At 44.8% G+C, this 12,987-nt stretch overlaps 3 protein-coding genes across 3 annotated transcripts in view; 2 read left to right on the forward strand and 1 right to left on the reverse strand.

Moving 5' to 3' along the window:
* The window catches only part of c2cd2l (c2cd2 like), an 18,275-nt gene extending 11,035 nt beyond the window's left edge, over positions 1 to 7,240 (reverse strand). Inside the window, exons 1-2 of the mRNA XM_030359951.1 lie at positions 6,180 to 7,240; positions 5,403 to 5,847 (exon numbers count right to left, since the gene is read on the reverse strand). Coding sequence (XP_030215811.1) covers positions 5,403 to 5,768 — 366 coding nt within the window. The 5' untranslated portion in view covers positions 5,769 to 5,847; positions 6,180 to 7,240. The remainder of the gene's footprint in view (positions 1 to 5,402; positions 5,848 to 6,179) is intronic.
* Positions 7,241 to 7,278: 38 nt separating this feature from the next.
* LOC115546468 (cold-inducible RNA-binding protein B) lies at positions 7,279 to 8,512 on the forward strand. The gene has a single exon (XM_030359954.1). The coding sequence runs from the start codon at positions 7,359 to 7,361 to the stop codon at positions 7,854 to 7,856; it is 498 nt and encodes a 165-aa protein (XP_030215814.1). The 5' UTR covers positions 7,279 to 7,358; the 3' UTR covers positions 7,857 to 8,512.
* Positions 8,513 to 8,711: 199 nt separating this feature from the next.
* Positions 8,712 to 12,881, forward strand: dpagt1 (dolichyl-phosphate (UDP-N-acetylglucosamine) N-acetylglucosaminephosphotransferase 1 (GlcNAc-1-P transferase)). Its single transcript, XM_030359953.1, has 9 exons — positions 8,712 to 9,366; positions 9,498 to 9,618; positions 9,815 to 10,028; positions 10,210 to 10,356; positions 10,501 to 10,585; positions 10,736 to 10,924; positions 11,174 to 11,261; positions 11,560 to 11,715; positions 11,827 to 12,881. Exons 1-9 carry the CDS (start codon positions 9,212 to 9,214, stop codon positions 11,890 to 11,892), a joined length of 1,221 nt encoding a protein of 406 aa, XP_030215813.1. The 5' UTR covers positions 8,712 to 9,211; the 3' UTR covers positions 11,893 to 12,881.
* Positions 12,882 to 12,987: the final 106 nt, after the last annotated feature.

Genomic DNA, 12,987 nt, shown 5'->3' on the forward strand with positions numbered 1-12,987 from the left:
GTTCCCACTTCTCTGGCTAAAACATTTTTTAAAATTGATATTTTTGACGTCAGAGCTCTTGGCAAAACTAATTCTTGCCTCGATCACATGAGTAGTTTGAGTTAATGATCGAACCACAACCTTGTTTAAAACATTCCATACCAGGAACTCCTCACAATGACCTGATGTTGCCGATAAGCAATGTGGAAAACAAATTTAAGACATTTGTAGATGGGGATGCAGAGCTACTACTGTTATCTACAGTCAGTATCCATCCACACTAGAAGCTCAGTGTGTACAGCCCCGTTTGACTGTAGTTTAGTGTATAGTGGCTGTCTGCACTCAGTGGCCTGCAGTCTTTGGCAAAGCTGAATATAGCATATGCTTGTCCACATGGGATTGGCTATGGACGGATGGTCAAACTCCAATGCACTGTGCGAGACATTCACAGATGCACGTGTTATTGTGTTTTAACAGTTATTATGGCAGAGTAATGACTCTGTTTTGTAAGGCCTTTTCAGAAGGTGTCACAAACTGATGGCAAACATCTCATGCATCAGCAGAATATATTGGCGGCAAGAAGCACATTTATCAGTCGCCCCCTCAGTGTACAGAAATGGGATGTGCAAAGAGAATATATGACATAAATATATCCTATACCAGGGCATATGTTCCTTCAGAGCGTCTTATCTCTATCAAATAGAGCAGGGGAGGCAGAGCAGAGGTGGGAGAGCCTCAATCGACTCAGTCACACAATGAGAGAGAGAGAGAGAGAGAGCGAGAGAGCGAGAGAGAGAGAGAGGGGGATTGGGTCAGGAGGGCAGGGAGCCAAGACAATGCTGCAGGCTTACGCAGTATCACTGACGGTGTAGTCATGTGACTGTCATATGACTGACTCACCTGTATTACCTATTGTGCTTGCTCCGCTGTCAAGATGCTCAGTTACACGCCCAGTTCCAAAGTGCAGGGCCAAACCCAATAGCATTTATTATTCACGCCCTGTACAATGCCTTATTCATATGAACACCGACTTGAAGATTGATGCTGTACTTATTTTGTAGATTCGATTTCAACTTTCGGCAATTGCTTTAAACAGGTCCACTCGCTCGGATGCACGGAAATATGCTGTCTGTTACAGAAAGACATTTTGTCATGTTGTACAGTCCATGATGCAAATCCTACGTCGCCAAAAGATAACTTTATCAGTATACATTAGTAGAAAGTATTTATTGTAGTTCAATAAAATATCTATTATTTAATAATTCACTCTAAAGGATTGAGGGACTGATCAAAGAGCACATAGGAGTCCCTTCTCCTCCTTTAACCAAGAGGAGCATCTGGGTGAGCATCAAGGAAACCACCCCAGGGAACCCCTCCTCCTCTTGGGTCTCCCGCTGTGTGAAGAGCACCCTCTGATGGATCAAGTAGAGCTACGGACTCCCCCTTCCCACTGTGCGTCCATCTATACGCAGGCTTTTAGGGAGTCTTGTCATGGAGCAAGATGTGCGATGCAAATGGATGTTTCTGCGATCCAGTGGGCGTGACCGGGGGGGCCTGTCTGACGAGGCCGTTTCCCCAGGTCGTCCTGCGTGTCATCAAGTTGGGTTCTCCTCAGCGTCAGCCCCAAGGGCGAGTGAGGGGACCATGACGGGGGGAGACGGGACCTCGGAGCCTCTGGAGAGAGGGGGGGGGGGGGGGAACATCCAACCCCAACCCCTCCTGCCTGGCTGCTCCGGCCGTGAACCGATCCTCCCTGTGCTATGATATCCCGTGGGGGAGCGTGACGACGGAAGCGTTTATTCTCACGTCGTCATTTAGCAGACATACGTAGCCAAATAGTTGTATAAGTAATGGATAATAGTAATCATTGTTCCGCTTGTACCAGGGTGACCAACGACGTTTCACACATTTCATCTCTCAAGTTATTAGGGGTTTAAGGTCCTTGTCGGCTGCAACTAAAATCCTCATCATTCGGCGCTTTGAGCTTACTGTTTCTGCTTAGTCATGACACGTCTGCTTTGTAGATGTATTTGTAGCACATCGGCTCGCAAGTGTTATCGAGAGATAATACACATCGTTGCAACGCTTTTGACCAATCAGAATCAAGTATTCAACTGTGCACTCCAAAAATGTCTTTAAGGAGTAGGTAAGGGGTCAGCGGCATCGTGCTCAAGGATGCACTATAGCTATGCACTCTAGCTAGACACAACATCTCCACCATGGAACCACTGTGACCAATGTCTGTGATGGCAAATTTCGGAGCCGCCACACATTTAGCTGTGGAGTCGCTTCAAGTCATGCTCGTTCTGGCTGCAGATCGGGGATGGAGGCAGGGAGGGAGGTAGGAGGGGGGAGAGGAGGGAGGGGGACTCGGGCTCTCTGGAAACACACTGATAGCGCCATGCCATTGTCCGACCGCAGAACCTAATGGCTTTGACATTATGAGTGCAGCGGGGACGCGCCGGCTGAGGGTACCGAGTGCCCGGCTGTACAGTACAATCACATTTGCCTCGCACCCGCGATCAACAAATTCGATTATAAGTTGAGAAATGGGCTCAATATCAGAGGGATGCATGATAGCTACTGTGCCGGCGTCCACAGGAAGTGGTCCGCAGGTTACTGTCCGCATGCGTCACTATGATATGTGGATGTTATTTGTGCTCCTACTGAAATCAGCCTTACCCTCTACATTTGGGTATTATCGCGTGCGTTTGTGTGCGTGGGGTATGTTGACGTCTTTCTGCTGATATCGTCAACCGTAACCAGCTGTGCTGAGGGCCTTACCATAAATCCGGGGGATTATGGAGACAGAAGGAAAGTGAGCTTCTTTGCAGACCTTCAAATCATCGTAATTAAACTGGAGCCCTCCGGATGCAGACAAATCTGACTCAAGCCCGCTGGTAGCACGTGACAACGGGTTCTCCTCCACACAGAGAGGGAAAGTCCTGGTCCCCTGTCCATCTACCGAATCATAGATGGACAATTTGGTCTGAAAGAGATAGGACCACACTAAGTCCTTTGGCGTGATCCTTTGATTTCACTTCATATTTGCAACCGAAAGACCTGAATCATTTAGTCCACACATAGATTTAATATTACTGCAGTCATTCTATTATTTTCCCTTCTTCGAAATCGCTTTGATCTCGGAGTCAAAGAAGAGCTCAAAGAAATCCAAAAAGAGGCAATTTGATCCATTTGTGCACAGTGCACCGTATAAGTGAATCAGTAGCACTGTCTCGTAACCACGGTGTCACATGCATAAAGGAATGCCTGAGCAAGGCCTTGACGTTACACTGGGCAGATCATCAAGCACAAAGTTGTCAGTTCTATACCAAACCTGAGCCTGCTCCTTCAAATTAAGGATTCCCAAGAAAATAAAAAATAAAAAGGATATCCAGTATGCTATCAAATAAAACACAATCACATTGAAGATTTCTCAAAGTCTTCAAACTAAGAAGGCTATTTTTTTTTTTTATTCTTTAGCTTTCCTTAAGGCGTCAACCAGATTGACACAGTGACACTGAAAACATCCAACCCCTGAAGACATCAATGCAGATGTCTGACAACTGCCTGCACACGACACATCTAAGCCAATGTGTTTCTTGCTGCAGAGCTAGAATCACAGCATATGAGGCGGATAGCGTGTGTGGGGTCATAGTCTAGTGTCTCAGAGTGTCTCCTCCTGCTAAAGTGGCTGAGTCAACATGGCGGCCGTGCAGCAGGTGCATACGGGAGAGTCAATGAATGTGATATGACTCTACGTTGGTCACCTAATACCTGCCAAGTCTCCCGGTGCCCTGCAGGTTTTTCAAGTCAGGGGACTGCAGAAGCTGTTGAACAACAGACGTCTGTGGAACACGTTACACACTTAGTACTACACAAACATACAGACCTATAAACATATTTATAAATGTGTGAATGTGAGCGAGTTTGTGCCTGTGTGTGTGTGTATTTTCAACGTTTACATACGATTTGTAATTGTTATGACAGCTAGCCTGCCTACACAGAAGCTAAACAATGTAATGTGTGTAAAGTGGAATGGCTGCATTGTCAGCTACTACATTGTTAGGGATTACTACTGCAGTTCGGTTGTTGTATGACTAATAGGGCATTTGGAAGATTAATACCACAGGCTGTTCTGTAATACATGTATCATTTTGTATGCATAGGCTTTGTTTCAGGGTCTTTGAGTTCAGGCGTCACACATTTGAGAGTATTATTAACCATGATCGATGAAGAACAAGGGTTGTTTAAGGTCTGTGCAATTCTATATAATGCATGAGATGAAACATAAGATCTGTTTGATAGGGAAGTATTTGAAATATTTGCTTAATCCTGGTGTTCTCTATATAAATGCAACAGAGATCTGTTTGACTGTGAACTTGAATCAGCGTCTATTCAACATCCAGCAGCATAAGGCTTGAAAGGTAAACCTTGGACAAGCAAGGGCAGAGATGACCTTTCTGAATCACGACGGGCCTATAGTTTGTGATGTGGATCAATGGGTCCCCTTTTAAAACCCCATGTAGCCGTACGCATACATAACACAAACACATGACCGCCCACGCCCACATCCCCAATCCAGTAGAAGGTATGAATCACCTGAGTGAAATCTAATGTGGAAATACAAAAACAACGCTTAAGCTTGGTGGATGTTTACATCAAAGCACCTTACAGTGCGTACATGCTTGGGTGGGAGGGCTGCGTTGGGAATGGAACCTCTAAGCCTGGCATTGCTAAGGCCTTGCTCTACCAGTTGACCCCGACAAGACCCAATGGACCAATGGGGTCTTTATCGATGGTGTGAGAACTATACCATATATACCATCCATACCAATGGTGGACCAGGGGGAGAGGATTAATTCTCTCTCAGCATAAGGAAATGCGAAGAAAAACTATTAGCAGTATTACTAGCATTATTATAAACGTATAACTGGATAGATAGACGATGAACAGAGTTGCAATACTGATAAAGCATTCCTTCTGTTGTACGAGGATGATGTCGATTGATCACAATTCTGCCTGACTGCATCAAGCAATTATGACAGACGCTTTTCAGTGTCATTATCACTCAATAAATGACTGCATTCCCGATGTAATGTGATCGTATTGGGGGATCTTACACAATGCCCCGATGCAATTCTATTCTTGATTACTGACACTTCAACGCCCACGCCACCAGTTAGTATAGCGAGTAGCAACCAACCCACACTTTTGCACTCTACGGAGCACACAGGTTAGGCTACACATGATCACAATCAGATGAATCATTCCCCATAGGCTTATACATATCCCCTCAAAAATGCTAAACGAAACCATATTCCAACAGCAGTAACAATAGGATATATGATATGCTGATCTTGCAAGTGTAGGTCGACAATTGCAGATATCAACCTACATTTGCAGCACGTTGATTTACTTACCCCATGCCTGCAAGCTTGGTCATTCAAGGCTTTCACCCAGGCTCTCTGCCAGGGTTCCCCGAACGACTTGAAAGAAAACAGGGTGGAGAGTAAGCCTTTAGCCCCTGCTTCTGAAACAGCTCTTCCACTACGGCCTGGCCTGAGCCTGAGCAGGAAGCCCCGCCAGCCCCCCGTGTCTGTCCGGTGATCCTGGTGGATAACGGGAAGATGACGGGCTGCTCTGTTGCCTACGAGATCCTTGGCCCTCCACGAACGCACAGTGGCTAGTGAATATTGGACGAGCCATGCCAACACTATAAACAAAGAGAGCAGGAACAGCCCCACTAGACACCACCAGCAGCAGCCTCCGTTCTGGTCGGGCTTCATAGCGGTGTCCTTGTGCCGCTCATCGCGGTGAGGTGGACGGATCAGGGGACCGGGGAGTCCGTGGGGTCGGCAACGGTGTCTGTAAGGGGAGCAATAAATAGTCCGTCTTTGTGCTTCATTCGCGGGACAGGTCGCAGAAGGTAATGTTAAGGAATACGCAATCAGCCGGATGATATTCGGAGCGTGTGCCCCTTGACTCCAAAGAGCGCGTTTTGCAGCTCCGCGACAACACACCACGTTATTAGACGATGGTTCTGGTGCATTTTGCAACGCACTTACAATCTTACATGTTAATAATACCGACACCAAACGCCGTACGATGAGTAAAGAGGGTCAATGATCAGCAGATAGGGAGAAATAACTTTAAACGATGACACAAAGTTGACTATTCATTGCATTAAATATACCTACCGCTTTATTATGGCATGTGGACAATAGCGAAAGCGTGAAAAGCCAGCTTCAGTAAAAACGTAAGGCAGGCACCGTGTTGTCGATGTGCATCGCTTCAGTATATTCCGTCTGACCCGGCATACATCAGCGGTGTGTCGGTGGGACCAGCAGCCGCTGTCATCCAGCCATCCACCGAGTCTGCGCTCTGTTCATCCACCAGGACACAAGGAGTCTCCCTTCCCTACCACAACCTCCGAGCCGACGTTTGCTTGCCTCGGCGATTCCCGTTCAAGCCTGCAGAGGGGGCTATAATATGGGCGGCATGTGGCTCAGGAGGCGGGTTGGCTGGTAACCGGAAGATTGCCAGTTCGATCCCCGGCTCCTCCTACCTGAGTGCCGAAGTGTCCCTGAGCCAGACCCCTCACCATATACTGCTCCCGTCCCAACCAACCGGCTTTCGCCCTGGTTGACTCCGCCGTCGATGTGTGAATGAATAGGTGAATGTGAGGCAGTATTAAAAATATATAAGTGGTTTGAATGGCCACTGATTAGAAAAGGGCTGTATAAATGCAGCCCATTTACCATTTACCCACACAATGAGTCTCCCAAAACCACATGAGAGCCGATACGTTTGCCTCGGCGGTTCCCGTCTGAGCCTGCCGAGGGCACTAAAAGTCCCGATACAAGACGTAATACACAATAAATACCCGAGAGCCACGCTCGCTAATCTTTTAAACGGGTGACCGAGGAGGATATAATGTGAATGTGAGAGGGAAATCACGATGTAGCCCACATGTTGCAGGGATGTAACACGTTCATAGATCATATCATCTGCTGCCAGAGGTTATGAAGCGTTATGACGGCTGGTATACCTTCAGTTCAATGCATTTAATATAATATCTGCCCGCCCGGTACACGTCACACAGTATTTGGTCACTTGTTTGTAACACATGCGAATATAAATATCCACATTTATTATTACTATTTGTAGTTATCTGAATCCGTATTAAAAGGCTGCATATATAACTTACCAACAGAGGGCAAACGTAAAAAAAAAAAAAAAAGTATTACCACAGAAGAAGAAGAACTACTTCCGGTGTACCGCCCTTATATTTCCGACCTCGAGGCAGAGAAGGAACACTTCATCCGGCCCTTCCTCGTGCAAGCATCTCTTCGGAACTCTCAACCAGACAACTCAAGATGAACGACGAAGGTAAACTTTTCATCGGAGGCCTCAGCTTCGACACCAATGAGGAATCCTTGATGGCGGCTTTTGCCAAGTATGGAAACATCGCCAAAGCTGATGTTATCCGCGACAAAGACACTGGGCGGTCCCGTGGTTTCGGCTTCGTCAAGTTTGATAATGCCGACGAGGCCAAGGATGCGTTGGAGGGAATGAACGGAACCAGCCTGGATGGACGGTCCATTCGAGTGGATGAAGCCGGCAGAGGCAGATCCGGTGGTTCCAGAGGCGGCTCCAGAGGCAGCTTCGGCGGCGGCGGTGGCGGCGGCGGCTATGGCGATAGAAGCTACAACAACGAGGGCGGCTATGGCGGCGGAGAAAGGAGCTACGGTGGTGGAAGCGGCGGTGGATACAGAAGCGGCGGCGGCGGTGGTGGCGGATATGGCGGCGGCAGCGGTGGCGGATACAGAGATAACCGGGGCCAGGGAAGCTATGGCGACCAATACGACAACTAGGCCCAAGACCAAAAATCTCCCTGACTGAAGATCGTCACTTGGCTGGCTGTATTTAAAAGATGCGCCACTCAAGAAAAATGTCCACGTGTTATTGGTGACCTTATTTTTTTATAGTATGTTCTGTTCTGTTAGCAGCTTAAGCATATTTAAACCATGTTTAAAGTTACTTTAAGATGTTCCCGCGTTGACGGGGCGCCTTATTATCTTGCTATAAATAAATCTTGCTTTTTCAACATATATTCACGTGGCTTTCTCTTCGGGGATTTTTTTGTACATGCATTCCTTAGTGATTCTAGCGCGATTCCACATCCTTGAGTGTTCTATATTGCGGAGGGGACCGTGTACTAGCAGTTTCTTTCCAAGCAAATTTCATTTCAGAAAGTATTCCACACGAGGCCGACTGCTCCTCGTGTCGCAAATTGCGGCACGCTGCAGTCGATCCGACATTTCAATTTTCTTTGTTCTGCTCTTCAACGCCTGCATTTTTAAATGTGCTGTAAAATGGACTGAACTTGTATAGGTGAACATCAATGTAACTAGTCGCACCAGTAAATAACAGCCGGGATCAGTTTTGTACTTTGCTATTTTTTTTTTGTTGGTCAATTTGGTTTCATGGAGACTAAACGATTTATAAAAATAAAGACATTGAACATGAATCTGCCTTATTCTAATCATTTCTCATATGGACCCTGAAGTTGATCATATCACACACATAATGATAATTATGTTTAAAATACTAGGATGGCTGATTTCTCGAAAAAATATATAAATTAAAGTTAATGATCGCAGAAGAACTTCCGGTGTCACGTTGTTACGTCCGACCTCGTGATCAATCAGGAAGCGGTCTTAAGCTATACCTATATGACGTGGAGCCTGAAGTTGTACATGTCATCATTCATTGCGTACAAGACGCAATGAAAGCTTGTCTGAAATGCTGGGATGAATGATTTATTGGGGAAAACTACAATCTAAAGTAAGGGTTATTTACCGAAGAAGACCATTTTCCGGTGTCACGTTGTTTTGTGTCCGACCTCGGCATCGGACAGGAAGCGGTGTTAAGCCAAACCTTTCCGACCTGAACCCTGAAGTGGTACATATCGTAGACAAAATGAAAGCTTGTTGTCTGAAATGCTAGGATGGATGATATATGTGATTTATGGAAGTTGCTCTCAAATGCGTCGAGACACGACGAGTCACGATGGTATTCTTAACGGATCGTTTTTTACTCGCGTAGTTGGAACCGGAGGACTCGAGGCTTGTGTATCGATCGATCCAAAGTCTAACTCACAAGATTGGAGAAACTGATCAACAAACACCTTGTTCATCCAGTATCAAATCTACTAACTCCCGAAATCATGTCTCAAATCCCGGTTTTGCCGCTTCTGATCAACTGCATGTTGTCGGCACTCGGGTGCTTGGCCACAATAAAACTCATCCCGGCGTTTAAAGACCATTTCATCGCTGCCAAGTTGTATGGCATTGACATGAACAAAACATCAAAAAAGCAAGTGTAAGTGTCTTTACATTTTTATTGCCGTCAATTTGTGAGAACATTACTGTCCCATGATACCATCTGATTGTGCTACGTCAGCGTTATGTTTGTCGTTGCTCTGATTCGGTGCTTGTTCTGTCCCGGTTTAGTCCAGAATCCCAGGGTGTCATCAGCGGAACCGTGTTTCTCATCATCCTCTTCTGCTTCATCCCCGTGCCTTTCCTGAGCTGCCTTGTTGGGGACCAGTGCACAGTCTTTCCACACGACGAGGTGGGTCGAATATAACTGTACACATGATGAGAGCCCAAAAGGAACCTCTAACAATAGGTCATGCCCCGCCCCCTTTTGAGGCAGTCATCATTTGACTGACTCAATTCAAATTACAATGTCTTTCTTAGCCAATTTAGATTAGGAGCGCAAATGTTATGGACGGTCAGGCAAACCTTGTGTTATTTCTTTTGACCAGTTTGTCCAGCTGATTGGCGCTCTGTTAGCCATTTGCTGCATGATTTTCCTGGGCTTTGCTGACGATGTGCTAAACCTGCGATGGAGGCACAAGCTGCTGCTGCCCACCATCGCCTCCCTGCCACTGTTGATGGTCTACTTCACCAACTTTGGAAACACTGTCATCGTGGTGCCCAAGCCTTTCAGACTACTGCTAGGGCTCCACCTGGACCTAGGCAAGGCAATCTTATTGATAATGAAAATGATTATTATTTTATATCTATTATCAATAGTATTATTGTATTTCATTAATCCCAGTAATTAAAATGAGGGATAATCATAATTCTGAAGTACTTCTGTGATAATAACGTATATTACATAATGGTATATTTAAACTACATTTGCTGTGGTGTGCAGGTATTCTGTACTACGTTTACATGGGCATGCTGGCTGTGTTCTGCACCAACGCCATCAACATCTTGGCCGGGATCAACGGCATCGAGTCGGGACAAGCCCTCTTCATCTCGGGCTCCATCATCCTCTTCAACCTGTTGGAGCTCCATGGTTGGTGGGCCAGCAGTCACACCCTACTGTAAACCAGTCGATTAAATTGCTTATAACAAGGAAACTAAAGTAAAATATATGTGTATTCAACATTAATGTGATTAATTTTGGGGTCTATTTTTTGTTGTTGTTTATACACAACAGGAGATTATGGAGACGACCACATATTCTCCCTTTACTTTATGCTACCATTCTTCTTCACCACGCTGGGACTTTTCTACCATAACCGGTAGGTTCAGCATCCCAAGCAAACCATTCTCCACCAAATACATCAACCCCGTTTCCATTCCTCTGCCATCTTCCAGGTCTAGACTGACACTTTATTTGACCAGAGAGCAGAGTTCTCCACTAACAGAACGTTGTCTTGTCCCCCGTGCAGTTACCCGTCCTCTGTGTTCGTTGGAGACACCTTCTGCTACTTTGCGGGGATGACCTTTGCGGTGGTCGGCATCCTGGGACACTTCAGCAAAACCATGCTGCTATTCTTCATCCCCCAGGTGGTCAACTTCATCTACTCCCTGCCGCAGCTGTTCCACATAATCCCGTGTCCCCGACACCGGCTCCCCAGGTATGCTGTTGGCTTCTCCCATTCACAACCTCCCTGTTTTTATTTTTTTATTGTATTTCAAAAAAAGTTTTTTCCCAGAGTGCTCTGACCAAAGCAGGCAGCAGCAATCAACAACACAATGTTTCAGACAGACTGTCAACTTTTTGTCTACAAATTATAAAAATTAAATCCCAGTAACGGCAAATTTAGTTTCAGGGACTTTGGTTTAATGTTATTGTATTGACTGTGAAGCTATGACGTTTCATCCAGGTTGAATCCCAGCACGGGCAAACTGGGAATGAGCTACTCCAAATTCAAAAGGAAGGATCTCTCTAAATTGGGAAATCTTATTCTGCAGGTACTAAAATGCTCATCTTATGCATAATGTTGTGTTGTGTTTGTGTGTGTGTGTGTGTGTGTGTGCGCGTGTCTGTGTCTATCTATAAATCTACATTATTTGGACCGAAGTAACTATTAATTTCCTATGAATTAATTTGATTGTAGTATGAAAACAGCTTGTAAGTAAAGTTAGTAAAGAAACAGGCAGTTTTGGTAAACCCTGACTAACCCACACTAACCCTTGTCTATGAAGCTTATACTAATGACATAATCGCACCCGGTTGGTTGAGAGTTCAACTGAAGTTTACTCCAAACAGGCGGCCGAGTTACTGAGGTTACTGGAGGTTCGCCGGGGTCAGGAGGAAGATGATGAGTTCATAGAGTGCAACAACATGACCCTAATAAACCTGGTGCTGAAAATACTGGGGCCCGTTCACGAGAGGAGCCTCACCACCATAATGCTGCTCCTACAAGTAAACCCCAAACAAACTACCAAGTCGTTGACTTTATGTTATAGTATTTAATTTAACAGTTATAACTGATGAGGTATTATCCACACATTCACTTTCTTCTCTCCTGACCAGGTATTCGGTAGTGCCGTGGCTTTTGGAATCCGCTATCATCTGGTGCGGCTTTTCTATGACGTGTAAACAAGACTGCAAGAACCCAGAGCCATGACTGAGGACATCCAGAAGAAGGAAGCTTATTGACACTTTAATGGATTGGCCTGGCTGACGGATAATAATAACAATATGCCTTTTGATGTCGATCCCATTTCCTCACACCAACACCATTCTGCCTCAGAGCAAATCAACAAGGGGAACATTTATTTTAAGTCAAATTTAAATTTGGTATGAGAGCATAAACCATGAATATGTTTACAGAAAGGGATCTGCGGTTATGGGTATGAATGTTTCTTAAGCTCTTCATCAGAAATAGCACACACACCCACCACTCAAACAGAGCTTGTCGTCATGATCAATGTCCTGGGTTATGCATGTTGGAAGTTTTTGGCTTCTGATAAGTTGGTCTATATCATCAGGATCTTTCTTCTGGTCGTTGCTCTGGATGTTCCTCTAGTTTTCCGCTACATCTTTAAGGAAATCAAGCATACAAAGGAAAAATAAGCATGTTGGTGTCCTTCATTCAAGAATGTACTAAATCAGGTATTTACTGATTGAACAATTACATCAACATTTGATCATTTCTATGTCTTTTGGCATTATTAAATGTCAATCAGATCACCCTGTGATATTCCAGACTTAGTTCATTTATCTAAACGAAAATGCCAACCTTGTATGAAAAGAAAACTGTTAAAGTGAGGGTCAAATGAAGGGTGATGTTGGGTTTTAATGTAATTCAGCTTTATACGAAAGGCCAAAAGAAGGATAGCGCAGGAACATTTAAAGCTAGACTTTTGGTATTTATGAACATTGTCGGAGAAATCGCTTATTTTTATGAAAACGAGTAACTTGAATGAAATAATATTTTTAGTTTTTCTTTTCTTAGAACAGTTGGCCTCAATGTGAATTATTTTTTGACACTGGACAATTAAGCTTTTTCTTGGAATGCTATTAGTGTTCAATATTTACGTTTTCAATGGGATAGTGGTGCTGAAAATTAAATAAGTCCTACTCAATTACGTTATTGTGCCATGTTCTTTTATTTCGACAAAAAAGTTCTCAATTGAGAAACCATTTTGTAAAAGGAAAGCAAGTGGAACGTTGATGTGTTAATTAGTTTGC

The sequence above is a fragment of the Gadus morhua genome, chromosome 7 (genome assembly GCF_902167405.1).
Source record: "Gadus morhua chromosome 7, gadMor3.0, whole genome shotgun sequence".
Lineage (NCBI taxonomy): Eukaryota > Metazoa > Chordata > Actinopteri > Gadiformes > Gadidae > Gadus > Gadus morhua.

What these genes read in the sequence shown, in the direction of transcription:
- LOC115546468 (XM_030359954.1), top strand. Translation starts at nt 7,359, where the DNA reads ATGAACGACGAAGGTAAACTTTTCATCGGAGGCCTCAGCTTCGACACC.
- dpagt1 (XM_030359953.1), top strand. Translation starts at nt 9,212, where the DNA reads ATGTCTCAAATCCCGGTTTTGCCGCTTCTGATCAACTGCATGTTGTCG. An exon ending in AGGGCTCCACCTGGACCTAG is followed by an intron (nt 10,029 to 10,209) that starts GCAAGGCAATCT and finishes TGTGGTGTGCAG; the next exon opens with GTATTCTGTACTACGTTTAC. An exon ending in CCCCGACACCGGCTCCCCAG is followed by an intron (nt 10,925 to 11,173) that starts GTATGCTGTTGG and finishes CGTTTCATCCAG; the next exon opens with GTTGAATCCCAGCACGGGCA.